This window comes from Monodelphis domestica, chromosome 7 (assembly GCF_027887165.1).
Source record: "Monodelphis domestica isolate mMonDom1 chromosome 7, mMonDom1.pri, whole genome shotgun sequence".
NCBI classification, from domain to species: domain Eukaryota; kingdom Metazoa; phylum Chordata; class Mammalia; order Didelphimorphia; family Didelphidae; genus Monodelphis; species Monodelphis domestica.
The window spans coordinates 1,907,806-1,928,771 of record NC_077233.1 but is presented as its reverse complement, the minus strand read 5'-3'; the positions used below and the strand labels follow the sequence as shown (position 1 = coordinate 1,928,771).

Here is a 20,966-nt window from a genome sequence, read left to right as displayed (position 1 = left end):
GAAGAATTTTCTAGCATTTTTCTCTGGAGAACTGCTGGTGGGTTTGCCTCTTTGGGTCATCTCCATGTTTTAGGGGTTAGCAAAGAGCTAGGTTCCTCGTGGAGTTCTTGTGGTTTTCCGTTTCCCCCTTAGGAGAGATACTGACAACTCGGAGAGCCTCTTCATAGAACTGGGGATGTCTCTCCTGGAACCCAAAGACCATCAACTGAGAGCTGAAAGGCCATCTAACCCCCCCTCCTCACTTTACAGAGGAGGAAACTGAGTCTCAGAAAAATTAAGCTGCTTTCCCAGAGTCACCCAGGGGACCAGAATTTGAATTGAGCTCCAAGTCAGAAGCCTGCTAGAGGGTATTCTGGGCCCACTCCCGGGGACATCTCCTTCCTTTGCACTTGTCAGGTTTGGGCTTCAAGGAGACATTTCATTATAGAACAGGATAGCAATAAAAGCTGGAGAAACAACGCCAGGAAGTTATTCTCCTGAGTAAAGATCTGGCAACACTGTAGACAGCCGGGTGGGAGTGTGTGTGAAAGTGGAGGACAGGCAGAGAGAGGCAGTGAGGAAGGGTGAAGGCTAAAGAAGAGACTCAAGCCACTGTTCTTCCAGGGAATGAGCCCAGAGAAGCTAGCTGTGCAGGGTGGCTGAGAGCCATCTGGGCCGGACAGCGGAGGGCCTTCAGTGCCTGGCTGAAACACTAGGGAGCCACAGCAACTTTTTGAGCTGGAAATCGGTTCATTCGGGTGTGTGTCATGGAAGGCGTTTTGACAGCTGTCTAGAGGCATGGAGCCCAGGCTGGAAGTGATGATGATCGTCCAAGTGACAGCTGATGAGCAAGGTGGCCATGGGGGTTGGAGAAGGGTGAGTGAAGTGGAAATGAAGGTAATGCTAAGGCCCTAGACGAGGTGCCTGGGAGGACATTCGGAGCTGGAGAAGACAACGGGCCCTGCCAGGGCAGAAGCTCCGCAGACATTTGGCAGTGCTTGGCACAGGGACAAAACAAAGAGCAGCTGAGGCAGAGGTCCACCAGGAGCGGGGATCTGCCAGCCTCTAATGTGACCTGAAAATTGTAGCCTTCCACTCAACTGATGGTGCCAAGGAGGAGAGCAGGAGCTCCGCCGTGGCTGGCAGGAGGCTCTGGACTCCAGGCATGAGCTGGCCCATCCTCTAAGCCCAGCAGGACAGAGGAGCTCATGCTCATGAGAGGACTTACTGTTCCAGACAGAAGCACCTAGGGTTCAAATTAATCCGAGGGCCTAGCAGCTGGGTAGGGCCCCGTTTCTGCAGTCGGGGACTGGTAAGGAAATCAGACAGTCAGCCAAGAGGCACTGATGAAGCTCCTACTATATACCAGGTCCTGGGCCAAGCACTGGGGACACCCAGGAAGACAAAGCCAGGCTCTACCCTCAAGGAGGTCTAAGCCTGATGAGGAAACTGAGGCTCAGAAACGCTGCCTTGCCCGTAGTCACAATATGCGAATGCAGGTGGGTTGGAACCCAGGCTCCCTTGACCAGACTTCTTCCCGAGGTCGGTGCCAAGATGTCTGATGGGTTGTCTGTCCTCGAACAGTTTCATGTTGTGGCTTCTGGCCAGGCTTCATCTCCAGATGAGAGCTCTGTGGCCTTGGACACAGTGAGCAGTTCGGTGCACACTTTTTGATGGGTAGATGAATGGAGAGGTGAGTGTGAGGGTCCACGGATGGGTGGAGAGATGGATAAGTGAGTGTGATGGCAGGTGGAGGGTGAGTTTGGATGGATGGATGGGTGGGTGGACGGGTGGGTGGGTAGATGCATGGATAGACGGGTCGATGGATGGGTGAGTGTGGAGGCAGATGGAAGGAAAGTGAGTATGTTTGGATGGATGGATAGATGGATGGATAGGTAAGTGGGGGATGGATGGTTAGGCAGGGGGTGGGGGGGTGAATGAATGGACAATAATTGGGTGGGCCTCCAGGGATGGGCAGCAGACTGTGGCTCAGATTGGGCTGTTAGTCTGGCTACCAAATCGACTTTTCTTTGCATGAAGGTCACTGCGCTAACCTCCATGCTCTAACCATGTGACTGTCACATAGTGAGTGCCAGGGGCTGCCCAGCATCAAAGTGTCCCATATCATATCTAGGGGCTTGTTCCTCCGTGCAGTGGGCCAGCTGCCTTCCTGACCTCAGTGACCCCCTTTCTCTACTCTCCCCATCTGCTGCTGCCTGACAGTCTCTCCCAAAAGAGTAGAGCTGTTGAAGGCACCAGCTGCTGGTGCTGCTGCTGCCCATGGATGCTGGGTCCCTGGCTGCCCCCTGCCACCGTCCTCCCCAGGTCCTGTCTGATGGCTGCTTCTACATCTGCTCTGCTAGTTCATCTCCCCCTACTCAGCCCTCCCTCCTCCTGCTCTCTAGGGAGGGGAGTCCCTGCCCCCTAACCCTCTCCTAGTTCCTGAGGACCCCGTCAGTTCCTGGGGTTGGCCATCTCCCTCTCCAGCCCTAGGCAGGGGTTCTCCTGCGTCTGGGCTGTCCCCTCCCTAGCTGTGCACCTCCACCTGGCTGTCCCCTGGGCATCTTGGACTCAGCCCATGCCATTCCTTTGCCGTCTCCCAAAGTCCTGATTTCCTCTGCTCCTCTCCCTGAGCCCCAGAGGCTGGGAGGGGCCGCTCCGCTCCTTTCTCTCTCTGTTCCCTCTCCCCAGTCCCACTTCTTACCCCTCGCCTGGACTGTTGTCATAGCCGTGTCTCCAGGCTTCTGCCTCTAATCGAGTCTTCGTGCTGTTCCTCAAAGCTTCGGTGGTTCCCCAGCCTAGAGGAGAAGCTCACGACTTTCTAGACTGCCATTCGAGGCCCTGATCCTGCCCAACATTTCCCACACCCCGCATCACAGCCAGGCTGGATTCCAGGCTGTTCTCTGGCCTGGCCACACTCTCTCCCTCCTGGGCCCCTTCTCTGAGCAATGGTCCCCATGCCCAAACACTCCTCCATGCCCTCCCTGGTGCCATCCTTGCTGTCTCTTCTTCACCGTTCTGTCCAACTGCCTTCATGATGCCAGCCCTGCTTCCCCTCCCCCCGAAACACTTCTCCCCAAAGTCTTGGCGCCTTTTCTCTTGTCTCCTGAGAGGGTGAGCCAAGATTGCTTGTTCCTGGAGGCCATTCCTGTGTGGCCTCTCTCATGGGGTCCGCAGTGGGCCCTTTCTTCAGGGCTTGGTGAGAAAGCACTTTGGGAAGGGCCTGGCAATGGTGAGCGCCCCCTCCCCTCTGTGCCCCTGAAAGTGGGCATCAATATCTAGGGAAACAAAGAGCTGACCATCCCCAGCAATAAGCTGAGCTAAGGCATGATGGTGTGGCCAAGCCAAGGTCATTGAAGAACCTGCTTTGATAACGGAAAAAGACACATTTGACATTGGTCCACTGGTGCTTGTATGCAAATAATTGGTCAGCTAGAGCAGTGGATAGAGTCCTGGGCCAGGAGTCAGGAAGACTCATAGTTCTGAATTCCAGGCTGGGCCCAGACACTAGATGTGTGACCCTGGGCAAGTCACTGAACCCTGTTTGCCTCAGTTTCCTCATCTGTAAAATGAGCTGGAGAAATGGCAAATCTCAATAGTGTCTTTTTTTAACCCTCACCTTTTGTCTTAGAATTGACACTAAGTATTGGTTCCAAGGCATAACAGTAAGGGGTAGGCAATGGGGGTTAAGTGACTTGCCCAGGGTTACACAGCTATGAAGGATCTGAGGCCTGATTTGAACCCAGGACCTTCTGTTTCTGAGTCTGATTCACAACCCACTGAACCACCTACCTGCCCTTCCCTCCAGTACCTTTGCCAAGAAAACCCCAAATGGGGTCACAGAGTCAGACAAGACTGACATGACCGAACAACAACATGCAAATAATTGTCCTGACCAAGTAACCCTCTACTATGTACTTCGTTGGAGGGTAAAGGTCCTCTGGGGATTTTTTCCATTTCCCTTTGGTTCTGCAAACCTTTTCTTCCCAAAGGGTTTGGGGCTCCGTTTGGTCAGGACCTGCAATTTCTTTGATATGGGAAACTCCCAGGGGAGGAAACACCCTCCACCAGAGCAGGATGGTGCCCCCGACTCTCCGGCCAGCTCTCTGCATGGCATGTGTGAGGTCTCTCTCCCAGAGTACAAAGGGACCCCCCCCCAGCTCCAAGGAGGAACAGCGCATAATGGCACTGGGCAGCACGATACAAAACACATTTTTATTTTTTTTCAATTTGAATTAATTCATTTAGTCAATTTAGAACATTATTCCTTGGTCAAAACACATTTTTAAATTAATAAAAAGTATTTTCATCATTGACCAGTGAAAAGGTGAGGGGGAACAACTGCCGTGGGGTCAAGTGGAGCCATTGGGGAAAAGTGGAGGGGGATGTGGGAGCTGAGGGAGCTGAAGGAGCCCAGGACCCGGGGAGGGAAGTTCAGGGTCAGAGCTGTGGCTGGCTGCCTGCTGGATCCTGTCCACTCACCAAGGGAAGAGAAAGGAAGGAAAGGTTCAACTGGTGACCTTCTGTCCCCTCAGCATCCTTCCACATTTTCTTCAGTGCTCTGTTTGTGTATCTGTCTGTCCATCTTTCTCTAGGACTCTGTGTCTTCCACTCCTCTCCATCTTTCTCTTCTCTCTGTCTTGTGTCTCTTCTCTTCTTTTCCTTCTTTCCCTTCCCTCTCTGTCTCTCTCCTCTTTTCCTTCACTCTTTCTATTATCTTTGTCTCTCTCTGTATCTCCATGTTTGTCTCAGTCTCTCCTCTTTTCTCTCTCTCTCTCTTATCTTTCCCTCTCTCTGTCTCTGTCTCTCCATCCTCTGTTCTCTTCCTTCTCTCTGTCTCTTGTCTTTCCTTCTCTGTATCTCCATCTCCCTCTGTCCTTCCTTCTCCCTTCTCTTATTTTTCTTCTCTGTCTCTTATCTCTCCTTCTCTCTCTCTCCCTCTCTGCCTCTCCCTTTTCTCTGTTCCTCTCCTCTTTTTCTTCTCTCTGTCTCTTTCTCCTCTCTTTGTCTGTTTACTCTTTGTTTTCTGTGTCTGTCCCTTCTCTTCTCCTTCTCCCCTTCTCTCTTTCTCTGCCTCTCTCCTCTTTTCCTTCTCTATAGCTGATCTTTCCTTCACTCTCTCCTGACTTTCTTTGTTTCTCTCTGTCTCTGTCTCTTTCCTCCTTTCCTTCTCTGTCTCTCTCTGATTCTGTTTCTCTCTCCTGCCTCCCTGCCTTTGTTTCTCTCTGTGTGTGCCTCTCTCCTCTTTTCCTTCTGTCTCTCCTATTTAGCTTATCTTTCCTTCTGTCTCCTGCCTTTCCTTTGTTTCTCTCTTCCCCCGCTCTTTTCCTCCTCTCTGTCTCTCTGCCTCTGTGTCTTGGCCTCTCTCCATCCCTCTGCGTGTATCTCTCTCCTCTATAAGTCCATCTCTGTGCCTTTCTACATCTCTGCCCGTGTCTGCCTCTGTGTGTGACTCCCCCTCACTTGTTCTCTCCCCTCTCTGTGTGCGTTTCCATCCTCTCCTTCTCTATCTCTCTGGTAATTTAATAAAACTGCAGCCAGCCACCGCCTCCTAATTACATTCCCCAGCCAGGCCCCGAGGACAGTGCTGACTGAGGCGGCCAGTCCCCTTCACCCAGGCTGCGGGGACAGAGCAGGGCTGGGAGTGCTTGGGGTCTAAGCTGGCTCCTTCTGGCTGCTGGTTCTTGGCCAGTAGTGGAGGGATTGGGGCAGGCAGACCCTGGACAGCTCCTCGGGCGGGGCGGCAGTGGTGGCTCCTCTCCCCACCTACTGACCTCTTCCTCCACTGGAGCGAGGAGAGAGAGGAGGCCACTCTGCTCTCCTTTCCATCCTCCGCCCTTAGGCCTGTCCCGATGCCTTTGTTCACTGTTTATTCCTTCTCTTCCCCTCTAAAACCAGCCGCGCGCTCCAGGCGCCCCCTGCCAGGCCCAGACATCTCTTCCCAAGTCCAGATGCTCTGGCTGTCCACTGGCCCAAGAGCAGATATTCTGCTGGGGTTTCAGCCGTATGCATGATCTTGTCTGAGCCTCCCAGTCAGTTGGTTTGGGGGTGAGGAGCAGAGGAAAGACTGTTCTGGGCACAGAGTGGAAAGGGCCAGAGCCAAGGGTCAAGGGGCTCAGGGCCTGCCCCCAATCTCATCCCTGGCACCCCTTGGGGACCATGGACAGCTCAAGCCCAGTCCCTGCACCTCTCCAGCCTCAGCTTCTTCTCTGGAGCATGGGGCTAGTCATGCTTTAGAGTTCATGTTTTATGGTGCTAAAGTAGGCTAGAGACAGAGAATGGACCAATGATTTCATGGACGGAGCCAAGTTCAGCGTGAGGAAATAGAGGAGGCCACTCACTCTGTGACTTGGTGTAGTCACTAGCGTTTGTATGGTTCGTCGAGGCTGGCAATTGTCTTTACCTGTGTTATCTTTGGCCCTCACCACAACACTAAGAGGTCAAGTGCTTCTTTGCCCCCATTTTACTGATGCAGAAACTGAGGCAGGCTGCGGTTAAAGGGTTTTTCTGAAGCAGGATTTGCTCTCAATTCTGACTCCAAGTCCAGGGCTTCACCTAGTGGACTGCTTTATCTAAATGTTACAAGATATATGTTACTGGGATTTGATATGAAAAAGGACTTTGTGAACTACATATGTAACTATATAATATCTAATATATGTTTAGAACTGTGCGTTGCTACCATTATTGCAAACTTCCCAGACAGAATGGAAGCTCCCAGAGGGCAGCTGTTTCTCTGTTTCTTTTTTGCCTTTGTTGTCTCAGTGCCGGGCACCTCACAGATGCTCAGGAAATGTTGGTGGGGTTGGGTTGGGCTCCCCATCTCCACCTCAGCAGTGTTGTGAGGTTCCAAAGAATGAGCCTTGAACACTCCCCAAAGTGGCCCCTCAAATTCAGGTGCCTGGCCCAATCACAACCATGCTGGATGGATTGATGAATGGGAGGGAATCAGGAAGGGGCTAGGGACCTCCCACTCCTTGCCTTCTACCCTCCCCAGAGGGCGTAGGCTGGGAAACAACAGAAGATGTAGCTGGAAAAAGAACTGGGAGCCAGTCTGGGGGTGGGAAGTCCTTAAAGATTGCTCCCCAAATGGGGTTGTCTTCACTCTCCATATGTCCCAGGGGTGACAGTCCTTACTTTCTCTGTAGGACTCCCATCTTCCAGTGCTTCTGACCTAGAAGCTTCCCTGTGCCCCAAATTTGGGATTCTGTTACGCTGGCCCTCCTGCTGGAAAAGGACAAGAGGCAGGCACCATGAAGGCTACCATCCTCACCCTCCTGCTGTTGCTGCTGTCCATGGTAAGGGCTTAATGAGTGCCTTTGCTGATTCTCTGGGGTTTTCTAAGCAGTCTACAGGCTGGGATAATCTGACCTCTTTGTGCTCTGTTGCTTTGATCCTTCATTTCCTCCTCTTGCCTACTTGCTCTTAGAATCATTTCTAGAACCACGGGGAATCGTGATGGGGAAGATCACAGGAATGTTTTAGCCAGCCCTGTTGAGGATTGGGAATAATGGCAGACAGAACACTGAGGTCTAAATGGATGCAATGCCTCTGTTTGCCCCCTCTGCACACAGGTTGCCCAAGAGCTGACAAATAGGTCAGCTTGACTGGGATCTGGAGCTCCGAACACCCCCACTGTCCCTTCCATCCTCCTCCTTCCAAACTGGATTCAGCAGGCCAGCATGTGGAACCTGCCTCCCTTGGCCACCAAACCCCCACAGCCTTCATTGGCAGAGCCCCTAGCCCCAGGCACTAAGTCCATTTCAGTTATTGGTTCTGAAGAAAGAGACTGCCCTTCCAAAGCCCTTCCTTCCCTCTCGATTTTGCTCAGGAGCAGCTTTCCTGCTTCTTCAGCTGCTAGAGGCCGCTCCCCTCTCCTCTTTGGATTGACCTATGGAGCCTGGCCTGGAGTCTTCCTTGTTCTCCACCTCTCTGAATCTGTCTTTGGCTGTCTGGGTCCTGGTAGAGTCCCTTCCCCTCCTCCCCAAAATGGTAGCTCCTTCCCCAGGTGGGCAGCCCTGGACTTTCTTAGAAGTGGGTTTGCACTAGTTGGGGGCTGTGCTCACAGGGGACACTTCATTCCTGTTGACTTTAAAATGACAAGAATCCAAGATCGGGGCTTTCTCCACTCTGAGTCCCTCTCCATGAGCCATCGTCCTGTGTGCCAACAGAGTCACATCAGGCCCCAAATGACAGACACAGAAAGGTTGTTTCAGGCCAAGGGAGCCAGCCCCACGCTAGCCCTCCTACCTTGGTCTTCATATCCCTCCCTTAGACAAAGCAAGTCCAGATTTCAGGTAGAGAAGAGATACCAGTGCATTCAGGGTGGTCAGGAGGGATGTTTAGGGAACGACAGAGGAAATCTAGGGAATGGGCGTGCCTCTCCAAGGTCAGGCAATGGGGCTGAATGTCTAGGAGCCCAGGTCAGAGCTGGCCATAGTTGCCGTATTGTGGGAGCACACATTCCAAGCTGGACAGATGGGAGCAGGAGCTCCGCCTATTCATCCTCCCAGAGCCCTTCAGAGGACCCCTTTCTTGAAATGCCCTCATTCTCCCCCTTGCTCCTCATTTCCCTCAGTCCCCTTCTTCTCCTCCCAGGATCTCTCTCTCCTCACCGCCTCCCTGTCCTCCCCTCCTCCACTCCAGAACTCCAGCAGGAAGCTGCCCCTGGCCCCAAAGAAGGCTGAGAGTTGGGGATGGTGTGGCTTCCCAGCCACCATGGGCACCCCCCAGGGCCTGGCGTCTCTTGGTCCCTGGGAAAGTCCCCAGCCCTGGTGATCTGAGAGATCCTGAATAGCCCTCATTAGGGAGGCAGGTCAGGCCGTGGGAGTAGTGCCCAGAAGCAAAGAGGCACTAAGCACCCTGTTCCCCCATCCCAGCCTCGCCTGCACCCTCCAGCCCACCCTACCAGCCACTCACTGCCTGGGGAACCACATCAAGAATGGAGTGAAAGGAAATAATCTTGTGGGTCCAGGGCACCCTGGAGCCTGGCCCGAGAGCCCATCATGTGGGCTTTCTGGAGCCTCACTTCCCCTCCTGGGGGTGCACTTTCCTGCTTTGGGGAATTGGCTGCCTTGTAGGGAGGCCGGATAGCAAATGAGCAATGAGCAAATCCGGAGGGTTTCCCACCTTTTTACTGGAGAGGAAGGAAGAGTGGGGAAAGCTTTGGACTTGGCTCCCTTCGGAGGTCAGGCCCTACTACCCGAGGAGCGACGGGCAGGACACGGCACCTCCCTATAGAATGGAGGAGGCTCTTGGATGGCCGCAGAGCTAGACTCCATGACTGGGTGGCCTCCTGACTGTTCTTTCCCCACACCCAATCTTCTCATCCTATTTTACAGGTGAGCAAACTAAGGCCTAACCAGAATAAGTTGCTTGGCCCAGGTCATAGATGAAACATCTTCCCATCCACCCCAAAGCAGGCCCCATTCATCCATGCTTTCACCCCTTCTCTCAACAAGATACAACAAAGACCTATACATAAGGACCTCAGGCCACGAGGCCTCACTCACACTTGGTAATCTGGGAAGGCTTCATGTGGGAGGAAGCCTTTGACTCGGGTCCAGGCAGTGCCCAGCGCTCCCTCCCCAGGGCTGGGCTGGGCTGGCCCCTCACACTGACTTGGATCATGATTCCAGGGCAATTTCTGTGCGAGCCCTGAGCTTGGCAACATGTGAGGACAGGCAGTGGAGTGTGCCAAGGCCCCAGCACAGCTCCTTGTGACTGTGGAGAGGGGGTGGGGGATGGACCCTGGACCTGGACCATCCTCTTGGGGCCAGGAGTAAGCATGGCACCAAGGCCAGGGCAAAGATGCCAATCTGTGTGCCCCTGGCTGCTGGGATGGTAATAACTGGTTGGGGATGGGAACAGAGGCTCCACCTGCCCCTGCAGCTTCCCATTCCGCCTCCCTCCCTCCGCCACCAGGTGGAAGGCTTCCCAGAGGGCCCTCGGCTGCCTGGCCTATCCCTACCCCTCTAGGGATCACTGACTGACTGAGGGATGGCCTCGGGCATCTGACTCTCCCTCTCCTTCATAGGCTGCCGCCATGCACCCTGACTGCATCCTGAAGAAGGAGCAAGCTGTGTGCCTGGAGAGGATCGAGAAGGCCAATGAGATGCTGGGGCTGAACGAGTCCTCCCCAGGTGAGGGGCCCAGCTGGGCATGGAGCAGGGCCACGGGAAACCCCATGCACTGGCATAGCATCAGTAGAGGGCTTTAAGGTTGGCAACACGCTTTACCTAGGTCACCTCATCAGATCCCCATCACCACCCTAGCACAGAGGGACTAGTATTATCCCCATTTGACAGATGGGAAAATGGAGGCTAACAGAAATTGGGAAGTGACTGGCTCAGCGTTCCTAGCAAGGAAGAATCTGAGTCAAGATTTGAACTCAGATCTTCCTGACTCCCTGTCCAGTGTGCTATCCACCAAACACCCCCCCCCAGGTGCCCTTAGGGCCCCTAGCTGTGCAGGTGGTTTGCAGTAGTTTGCAGCAGACCTACCCCCAGGCTGAAATAATCGTGAATCCCAGAGCGACCCACGATTCAACCTGTGTGGCACCTTCTTGTCCACAATGTGGCATTGTCCACCAGTGCCAGTGTGTCCCCAGGGACCAGCTCTGGGCCACCCGTTCACCCATGTGGGAGGATGGGGACCAGAGGCAGTCCTCCTCCATTTCCTTTGTCCTGGGTATTGGTTGGGTCCAGCATCTCTCTCTGGAGCCATGCTGCCTGCCAAGAGGCTCCCATTGCCCCAGGTATGAGGAATCCCTTCCCCATGTGGCTTCCAGGGCCACAGTGAATCCTCCTGGAGAGCACACGTCTCCCCCCAAGGCCATGATCCCCAAACTGTTGAGCAGCAGCCTCTCTGTGCTGGCCTCCATGGTGAAATCCAATCCGAACCGTTTGGGGCAGACGTTCGTGGTGGGCTGCAAAAACGTGTCCCGCTATTTCAAAGAGAGTAAGGGCTTTCCGAGGACTCTGCCCGCCTCACCTTCCCAGAGGACCTCACTCAAGATGTCCTCCACGCCAGGCTCGATGGGACCCCAGGACCTCCTATTCCTAGGCCTGCCTCTCTAACCACTGAACCACCTAGCTGCCCCAGGAAGTCACAAGTTCAAAGACCAATGTTCAAATTGTTTTTACGTGTGGTTGGGAAAAACTAGATAATTGAAAACTGCAAAGATAATTAAGCGGCATAAGCAAGAGACCTCATTTCAGGTACATTATCTTGTAGCCTTAAAGAAGAAGGGAGGGGCCGAATGTTGCATATTGCTTTGAAAAATATGTTGGCTTTATGGAACTTCCCCTTCCTTTTGTTGCTGGTAAATCCTCCCTCTAAAAGCTTGCCCCTGCGCTGCCCACTCGAAGAGAGCAGTGTTCTCACAGGCTCCTTCGGTGCCTCTCGCTCTTTCGACTCAGACACTTCCTAGCTGGGTGACCCTGGGCAAGTCACTTAACCCAGCCCTCACAGCTCTTCTGCCTTAGAACCAATAGTCAGGATTGATCCCAAGACAGAAGGTAAGAGTTAAAAAAACTGTGACTTCTAGATTCTCGTCCTCCCTCGCTCAGTGAGAAGGCAAGCAACTTGACATAGGTGATACATGTGTAGCCATGGAAAAAGTCATGGCTCCATGTTTGCCGTGTTGTGAAAGAAAACACAGATTAAAAAGAAGAAAGAGAAGCAGAGCTTTAGAAGTGATTCGGTCTGCATTCAGACTCCCGTCTTTCTCTGGAAATGTTTCCTGTTTCATCCCAAATCTCTTCGGGTTGTCTTGGGTCTTTGACTTGCCCAGAAGAGCTCAGTCATTCACAGCTGACGATCACGTTCCCTGGTCCTGCTCGCTTCACTTTGGCTCAGTTCATGTAAGTCTTTCCAGGCTTTTCTGAGAGCAGCCTGCTCGCCATTTCTCTTACCACCTGAGTATTCCACAGCAAGCAGATGCTACGACTTGTTCAGTTACCCCCCAATGAAGGGGATCCCTCCAAATTTCCAAGTTTTGGCCACCATGAAAGGAGAGCCAGAAATCTTGTATGGAGGGACCCTTCCCCTTCGGAGGAGATCCCTGGGATACAGACCTGGTAGTGGTGTTGCTGAGTATGCACAGTTTTATGGCCCCTCATCCATGGCTCCAGATGGTTCTCCAGAATGACTGGAGCAGGTCACAACTCCATCAGCAAAGCGTTAGTGTCCCATTAGTGAGGCAGTACCTCAGGGTTGTTTTCATCTGAATTTCTCTAATCGATAGTGATTGAGAGCACTTTTTCATATGACAATGGATTGCTTGTTAGAGCATTTGGATAGGGCTATGCTTATCTTTGGAACTGAGTTCATATCCTTGGACCATTCATTAATTGAGGAACACTTTGTATTCTTATTAATTTGACTACATATTTGAAAAAGGAGACCTTTATCAGAGATATTTGCTATATATCCCTCCCATTTCCTGCTTTCCTCCTAATCTAGGCTGCATTGATTTTGTTTGTAATCAGAATGACCACTTTATATCCCATAAGGCTCTCTGTCTCTTGTTTGGTCATACATTCATTCTTCCCTTCTTCATGGATCTGGCAAGTCAGATATTCCAGGCTCCCCTACCTCGCTTCCGATATCACCCTTTATTTCTAAGTCATGCACCCATGTTGACTGGATCTTGGTGTCAGCTCTTGGTCTGGGCCTAATTTCTGCCAAGGTCCCTCATCTCTACAAGGAAGTTGAGCCAGAATGGTTTTTCAGCATCTGGTATTGATCGCTGTTGCCATTCTTCTCCTATCCATTGACCTGGTGATTTGCAGCACTTCCTGGTTCTCTGGCTTCACCTGGCAGGAGTTCAGGTAGTTCCCCCACTTGGGGGTATCGTAGTCGCCATTTCTTACAGTGAATTGGTCATCTGTTATAAGTATGTGCTACAACTTCAGTTGCTCCCCAGTGTTGTCTCCAGCTCTTTACCCCCACCACGCCTGCCTATAAATACTTTGTGTATATGGCTTTGGGGAGGGGGTGCTGACCCTCTTAAGGGACATGCCTGGCAGTGGAATCTCTGGTTGCATCAGAGAATTTAGACATTCGAGGCCCTTTCTTTGCCCAGATACAAATTGCCTTCCAGAAAGAAGGGATGTATTATGAGTGTGGTTGTAAAGGAATACATCTGTCTACAACGGCCGCTCCAACATCTCCTGTTCCCGTTTCTGGCCCCCCTCATTAGCTCCCCCCATAACGGCATCCATTATTTTGATCTCTCTCTTGCCATCCCCCTGTCAGGTGCTCAGAGAACTGATCCTTCAGTGATTTCCAACTTGTTAGCTCGAACACTCCATGGAGAGTGGCAGGAGAGACTCTTCCAGCCTTTAGCTTTTATCCTCCTTCCATTTCTTCCTTTAACCCGTCATTGGCCTTGGTGAGGAGAGAACACTGGCAACCCTGTCCGCTCCCTCGCCCGCTTTCCTCCTTCCGGGGAGCTCTTGGAGTGGCTGCATTTCATTGCTTTGTGAGTCCGGCTTTCAGCAGGCTTCTGTTTCCTCTACACCAGGTGCCAAAGACTCGCACAGAATCCGGAGAGAGTTAACAAAACAAAGAAGACTACACAGAACGCAGATAACATTCCCTTGTGGTTTTCTACTCCAGTGGGGCTTCGGGGGCTTGATGGGCCTCTTTCCATTTGAGTTGGGCCCCAGGGATCACCACTGGGCTTTCCTCTTGGTGCTCTCCTCCTTAAGACAGCAGGGAATTCATATTGAGTTTCTATGCTGCACCCGTGTTGTTGTTAGCCCCACCTGCTTTCCTCTTGGCCAGAAGAGCCACCATCTGCTTGTTGAAGTCTTGAGCTCCTTGATAAAGCAGGAAATGGTGGTATTCTGGGCTGGTGGCGCTGATGCCGACGGCTTCTCCGAGTAGGGATGGAGTTACTGTTCCTTGGAATCCCTTCTTCCCGGCCTCCTCTCCTCTGAGAACTTTCCATTGCTTTTGATCTGTACTCTGACAGGTTGGACTGCCTTTGAGTGCCTCCCATGCGGTGAGCAGCTCCTTCTTGTGATGCTTTGAGATGCCGTTTCTGTGCTCCCTGGTCCTGGCTCTTCCCAAAGAAGAGAAAATAAGCATTCATTAAGCACCTACTATGTGCAAGGCATTGTGCTAAGTCCTTACAATGATTGCCTCATTTGATCCTCACAACCACCCCAGGAGGCAGGTGCTGTTGTGATCCCCATTTTACAGCAGAGGAAACTGAGGCAAACAGAGTGTAAGTGACTTCCCAGGGTGCCACAGCTAGTAAGTGTCTGGGTCTGCATCTGAACAAAGGTCTCCGTCTCCCTGCTTTGGGGCCCAGATGCCTCTAGATGGGAGGGAGAAGGCTTTCAAGGCACCCGTAAGCACTGGCCTTTGGTCTCTCCTCGCTTCACCCTACCCCATATCTGCCAGCAGGTGTTTGGCTGACCTGCCCCATGTCTGCCTTTACTTGGAAGTCAACAAGGATCAGGGTGTTTGCCCTTGAATTGGGGAACCTAATAAGTGCCTGGGAGGGAGCACGAGCAGGGTAAAGGGCAGCTAGTGGAGGGGCGACGTGTGGACGTAGGGATGGAGAAGAAGGGCAGCTGGGAAACCGCAGGGTCCAATGGCCCCCGAGAACCAGGAGGAAAGCAGCTCAATGGCTCAGTGGATGGAGAGTCAGGCCCGGAGATCAGGCCTCAGCCACTTCTTGGCTGGGTGACCCTGGGCAAGTCTCTTCACCCCCATGGCCCAGCCCTCTCCTCTCTTCTGCCTTGGGCCCAGGACCCAATATCCACCCTAAGACGGGAGGAAGGTTTCTCCAAAAAGAGGCCATCTATGTTTTCCTCCAAACCACTGATAAATGGTGGCCCCAGTAAGGCTAAGGACGGAGGCTCGTCACTGCTTTGGGTCCCCATTTTTCGAGCCATCCTGAAGCTTTGAAGGCCTCCTGGGTCCTCCCACCGAATCATAATTGCTCCCTAGAGAGGCCTCCTCCAGAAATGGGGGCATTCCCAGCCAGGGGCCCGGCCTCGTGGGGGCTGGGTCCATAAAGGCATCAACAGAGGCCGCCTGTCCCCATTGACCCTGGGCGGCCGCTGGGCCTCCCTGCTGGCTCCGACTGCATTAGGGCCTTGTTAGCCCACAGGCAGGCCGGCCGAGCAGCTTCCCCAGGACAGCAGATGTCCAGGAGCTCATTAGCCTCTTCCTTACCTTGTTCCCGGGAGCAGCAGGGCTGCAGCTGCCGCCGGGAAGGGAGAGCGAGAGGCTTGGGCTGGCTGGTGGGGGGAAGGCTGTTCGGGCTCCTTCCTCTTCTCTCCTTCTCTCCTGCACCCTGAGTGTGCGCTTGGGCAGGCTCTGGTGAAGGGGCAGCCCGAGGGCCAGCAGGGCCGAAAGCAGCGCCAGCCCCACTGAAGAGCGCCAGGGAACGCTCTGGCCTGCTCAGCCTGGTTGCTGCCAGATGTACTTGGGGTCTTTCCAGCCTCACCCATGGCAGGAAGAAGGAAACCCAACCTCAGAGAGGGGAAGGGGACTCGGCCAAGGTCACCCAGGGCAGGGATAAGCCACTCTCTGGCCAAGCAAGGAGTGTCCAGCGATATTGTTGCCCAGTAAACCTTGTGGGCTGCTGTTTGTGGGGTCGGGGTGCCAGGCTCCCTTTGCCCATGGACGGACTGGGTGGTCACCCACATCGGATGGCCCACCCTTATCAGAGATGCGGCTCTCCAGGCTTCTCCCAGCTCCCGGGCATCATGGCAGCCGTGGTGGCAGAGGGCCTGGCTTGGGAGCTTCATGAGAGAAATCGAAAACACCTCTCTGGCTGCTGGCTTCCTTAGTGCCGGGGTGCTGGGGTGCTGGGGTGCCAGCTTCCTTAGCACTGGGTTCCAGGGTGCCATCTTCCTTAGTGCCGGGTGCCAGGGTGTCAGCTTCCTAAGCACCAGGGCACTGGGGTGCCAGCTTCCTTAGTGCCCCTTGTGGGGTGTTCCTAATGGACTTCCCTGACCAGCAGGGTCCCACGAGGGAGGGGGCTCCCCTTTGTGATGGGACCCGAGGAGAGGTAGGAACCGAGAACCAGGGTGGAAATGAAAGACACGGACAAGTCAGTGGTAGGATAGGGCAGGCAGACCTATGATACTCCCCTTGGGAGGAAGGTATGAGGATCAGTGGAACCCGAGGTGGAGGAGAAGATTAAGGTAGAGAATGTGAGCCGACAAGGGCCGTAGCCTGGGGAGAGGCTTTAGAGGGGAGGGAGGGACAGGGAGATCGCTAGAGCAGGCTGAAGAGCCAAGAGGAAGATTCACAGTAGCCGCCTCTATATTTATTGGCTTCCTCGGATTAGGGAAGTCTTCTCGAGCACGTGGTAGCCACGCTACAGAGCACGGACCATACGGATCGGGTGGTGAGGCGAGAGCAGCACCTTTGTGGGCGCGTAGATTACAAGCCGCTTTCCTGGGCAACTGTGGCCGGAGCATGTTAATGGGTCTGCCCTAGGCAAGGGCCGCGTGGCCAGGTCAAGGTTACACTCACAAGCCTCATTGGTAAAACCTCCTGCTTGGAGACACAGCAGCCACACAGTCATTTATGATTCATAGATGTGAATATGCTCGGGGTGCTACAGCCCTACGTGACCGCGAGATCCTGAAGATGAGAGAGGCTGGCAGAGCTGGCTCTTACAGGGGCTTGGTCCCCCACCCCACCTCCAAGGAGCCCTGGCTTCCTTGGAGAGGCCCCTTCCAGAGGATCCCTCTTGAGCTCCAGCCCTGCCACTGCTCAGGCCCCCTCAGACTCTTTCACTTCTCACTTCCAGGAAGGAAGGAGGGAAGAAGGAGGGAAGAAGGAGGGAAGGAAGGAAGGAAGGAAGGAAGGAAGGAAGGAAGGAAGGAAGGAAGGAAGGAAGGAAGGAAGGAAGGAAGGAAGGAAGGAAGGAAGGAAGGAAGGAAGGAAGGAAGAAAGGAAGGAAGGAAGGAAGGAAGGAAGGAAGGAAGGGAGGAAGGGAGGAAGGGAGGGAGGAAGGAAGGAAGGAAGGAAGGAAGGAAGGAAGGAAGGAAGGAAGGGAGGAAGGGAGGAAGGGAGGGAGGAAGGAAGGAAGGGTGGAAAGAGGACTCCCATGGAACTGCTTCTCTCTAGACTGGCTCTTCTTCTAGAACTTGGGGACTGTTTAGCCCCAGCACCTTGCATGTGGGGCCTAGCCCTCCATGGTAAGTGTTTCATCAGTGCTTGGTGACCAACTGAGCCTTGGTCACCTAGTAATTTGGACAAATCCTTCCCACTTTCTGAGCCTCAGTTTCCCCATCTCAGAAGGAGGCAGTAATCCCTGTAAGTAACAGCCTTCAGAGATGAAGCAGGTGAAGGAGCACTGAGGGAATGCCAGCTGGGTGTTGTCCAGAGTGGAAGTGGCCTCTAGGCCTGGCTTTGGAGGAAATGGGCTTCAGAGCTCCAGGGCCTTGGTAGAGGCCTGGCATTCTGGCCTGGGGCGGGAGAGGAGAGCAGTGCCCAGGGCAGCAGGCTGGTGCCCGCCCGGCTGTGATGCTGGCAGGTCGTCCTGCCCTATTATGAGCAGCTCTTCCCCTTGGCTCTAGTCTTTGGTGGGGGCTCCCAGGGGACAGGCTGCCCCTTCCAGCCTGTGATGCTGGTGTCTGGGGTGCCTCGGGGTGAGGAGGAGTGGCACTGACCATGGCCCTCCTGGCCCCCACTTTGGGGCCCTCTGTCTCCTCCCATCCCCCTCTCTGTACAGGCTGCCCTGGCATGTGGGACAATATCACATGTTGGAAGCCGGCCATCGTGGGACAGGTGGTGGAGGTTGGCTGCCCGGAACTCTTCCAGTTTGTCAATGAAGGTACGTTCGCCTTGGTCTGGGCTTGTCTCTGTTATCGCCAAAGAGGGGGACGACCAAAGAGGATCCAGGGCCAGCCTTCCGGGGATCCCCCTCCTGCAGGGCCGGAGCTGGGCAGCCCAGCCTCTCTGAGAGGAGGAGTGGGCGCCGTCCTCCTCTTGTGGGGCCCGAGAAGCGAGGGAGGACGGCGTGTCTGCTACTGCGAGGAGGCATCCCCGACCTCCGTCCATGCCAGGCAGCAGAAGTGCAGAACAAAGTCCTGTTTGCCTCACGCTGAGCTGCTCTGAGGCCAGGAGAGACTCCTCAGGGGGACGCCTGGAGAGTCCCGCCCAGGCCCAGGATGCCCTTGCCGACACGAGGATGCTCCCTTCCCCAGAGCAGGCCTGAGGGACCAGCAGCAAGGGGGCGCAGGGCCCAGGACACCCCCAAGCAGACCTGGGTGGATCCTGAACCCTGGAGTCCCAGCTCCCAGCGCAGCTGACTCCTCCCTCACTCTTGAAGCTAAACCTGCTGCATCCAGCACCCCAGAAGCATGTGGCCCATTCAGACTCCCTCCCTCCTCTGGAATCCAGCATCGCCCGAATCAGCCCCCTGGGCCTGGCTCATGTCCTGAGACCTCCCCACTCTACTCAGCACAAATGAGGGAAGGGAAAGACGCGGAAACAAAGACCAAAGGATTCCTCCTCGCGGGCCACTTGGAACCCCCAGAATCCATCCATACTCCAGCTACCCCGGAAGGGGACGCTCCAAGAGAGCTCGGATCCTCTCAGCTTCTCGGCATCGATGTGACGGACGTTTACTAGCTGTCGGTCCTGCCGTGTGGGTGGCCCTTTGAGCTTGTGGGATGGGGGGGGCATTGGGGGCCCCAAAGCTGGGGGCCTGCCGAGGGCCCTTGGAAGTCGAGCGGGCAGCACGCTTCTGCAAACTTGGCGCACACCTGTTGGCACCGAGAGCATTACGGTGCTAATTGCACAGGCCTCTGGTCTCCTTACGGCGGCCACCCTCACTCCACTACTAGGCAGTAGTTACTTAGGATGAGTCATTGCACATATGGAGGGCAATGCAATTGGCTCTGAAAACATGGCGACTTCTCCCTGATTCAAATCACTTTTCTGTCCAGGCGGAGGCCAGATCTCGGGCGCTCCTGGGGCTGTTAGTGCCCAGCCCAGGTGCCATCATTAGCAGGCTGGCACAACGCCTGGGAGACGCCGCCACAAGCACTTGAGGTGCTCAGGCTAGCTTCTCGCGGGATGGCGAGAGGGCCAGGCAGAAGGCGCACCTCCATGGGCTGGGATTAAGAAGGGATGCAATCGAGACGGAGCGCCATGTCTCAGCGGATGTGACAGCACAGGAAGGGCCTGTCGTAGCTCAGACCATCCGTTGCAGGATAAAAGAGAAAGAGAGGCTCCGAGGCCTCAGGCCATCAGAGGGACGTCCTCGAGGTGGTGGGAGGACCTAAACTGGGCCCACGATGGCGAGCCAGCGGCTAACATGTGTTATGTCAGCACTTTCAGGTTTGCCAACACTTCACATACACGATCTCATTCGCCACTCATGACAATCCTGAGATAAGAACAAAAGACGGTTTCTGTTAGAGGGATGAGGAAACCGAGGTCCGGGTGCCCAAGCCAAGATGAAGCCAAGCTCAGCACTCTGGCCACACTGACCACTCTGCCAGAGGAGAGCATGGCAAGAGCCAAAGAGGTGGAGGATAACCCCCCTATATGGCCCACCCCCTCGTCCTTCCCCTGGACCATTATCTGCAGCCAATTCCTGGCTGGCCACAGTCACCGAGCAGAACCAACACGGGGGAGTTTTCAGCACCTGATTGTACGCCCAAATCCTCTCTGACTGACTGAGCACCCCGTCATCTATGAATCCATGGCGCCCGCTGTCAAGTTCAAGGCATGATGATGGAGAACAGAATGGATGCTGTTAGATTGTGCAAGGGACAACAAACGCTGGCTTAAAATCCTTCTGGGCAACAAAAGAAGGGCAGGGGGGAGAGGAAAGGCTGTGGGGTGTAACCTTCTGTCTTGTCCATGTTTTACAGGAGGATTTGACTTGGAGGACAACGAAGCCCTAGATTCTTCAGGTAAATAGACACGTTGCATGGGGGAGACCTTGAGAGCTACTTGGTTAAATTCTTCCTCATGTCACAGTGAAGGTCCCACAGGGAAAAGAAGCTTCGGACTCTAGTCTGACCAGTACCACTGCCCGAGCCAATACCTCCCCAGACCTCTGTCTCCTCCTCTGTTGGACCCAAGGATGTCTCTGGCCCTTCGGGTCAGCCAACACCCCCGGCTCCTGTGACCAGTGTCTTCTCTCCAGCTCGTCCTTCTGCTGAGGCAGTCCACACATTAGACCTTCCCGCCACTCAATTCGGGGCCACTGACACGATGCTAGACTCTGATTCCCTTCTGGGGCCGGGCTCTGCTGTCCATCTCTCCCTCTGCCTCACTTCTCCTTCACCTGCTCTCCACCCTCACCATGGCATCCAGCCCCCTTGCCTGCCCATCGCCCTGTTCCTTTTCTCTTCTTCCCAACTGGGTCCAGTGAGCCTGACCCTGTCCTTCAGCCAACAATCTCCCGCCCACTTCCCTACCCCCATTCACACCTGGCCTGCTCTGCACTTACGGGATCTCCTCACCATCCTCTTTGTCCAGTTCTTGGATGAAGCTGAAGGCCACTGGAGAGAGAAGCCACTCCATGCTAATCAGGTCTAGGACAGGTTCACATTAGAGTATTCACTGCCATGTGGCAACCTCTCGTCTTCCTGCTGGGTTCTCTCGCTTCCTGTAACTTCAGCCCCCTCCTTTCTAAGCCCCATTACCCCCCAACCCCTCTGTCTCAGATGAGCTCCCCAACTTGACTGAGAACATTCCAGAATCACTGAGGCTAAGAGTTCCAAGGGACCTCAGGGGACCCTAAAAACAACCCATCACAGCTCTCTCGTGTGCCCCTCTTAAAGCTCTACCTTTGACAAGAAGTCTTTTACCCTGGAGGCAGCCAGGTAACTGTGGGTGGAGAGTCAGGCCTGGAGATGGGAGGTCTTGGGTTCAAATTTGAATTCAGATACTTCCCAGTTGTGTGAACCAGGGCAAGTCACTTAACCCCAATTGCCAAGTCCTATTCTGCTCTTCTGTCTTGGAATGGATCCTTAGTATCCATTCTC

General features: G+C 54.2%; 1 protein-coding gene across 1 annotated transcript in view; it reads left to right on the top strand.

Moving 5' to 3' along the window:
- The window catches only part of ADCYAP1R1 (ADCYAP receptor type I), an 89,577-nt gene that overhangs the window by 20,977 nt on the left and 47,634 nt on the right, over positions 1-20,966 (top strand). Inside the window, exons 2-5 of the mRNA XM_056804692.1 lie at positions 7,128-7,277; positions 10,016-10,121; positions 17,693-17,794; positions 19,845-19,886. Coding sequence (XP_056660670.1) covers positions 7,233-7,277; positions 10,016-10,121; positions 17,693-17,794; positions 19,845-19,886 — 295 coding nt within the window. The 5' untranslated portion in view covers positions 7,128-7,232. The remainder of the gene's footprint in view (positions 1-7,127; positions 7,278-10,015; positions 10,122-17,692; positions 17,795-19,844; positions 19,887-20,966) is intronic.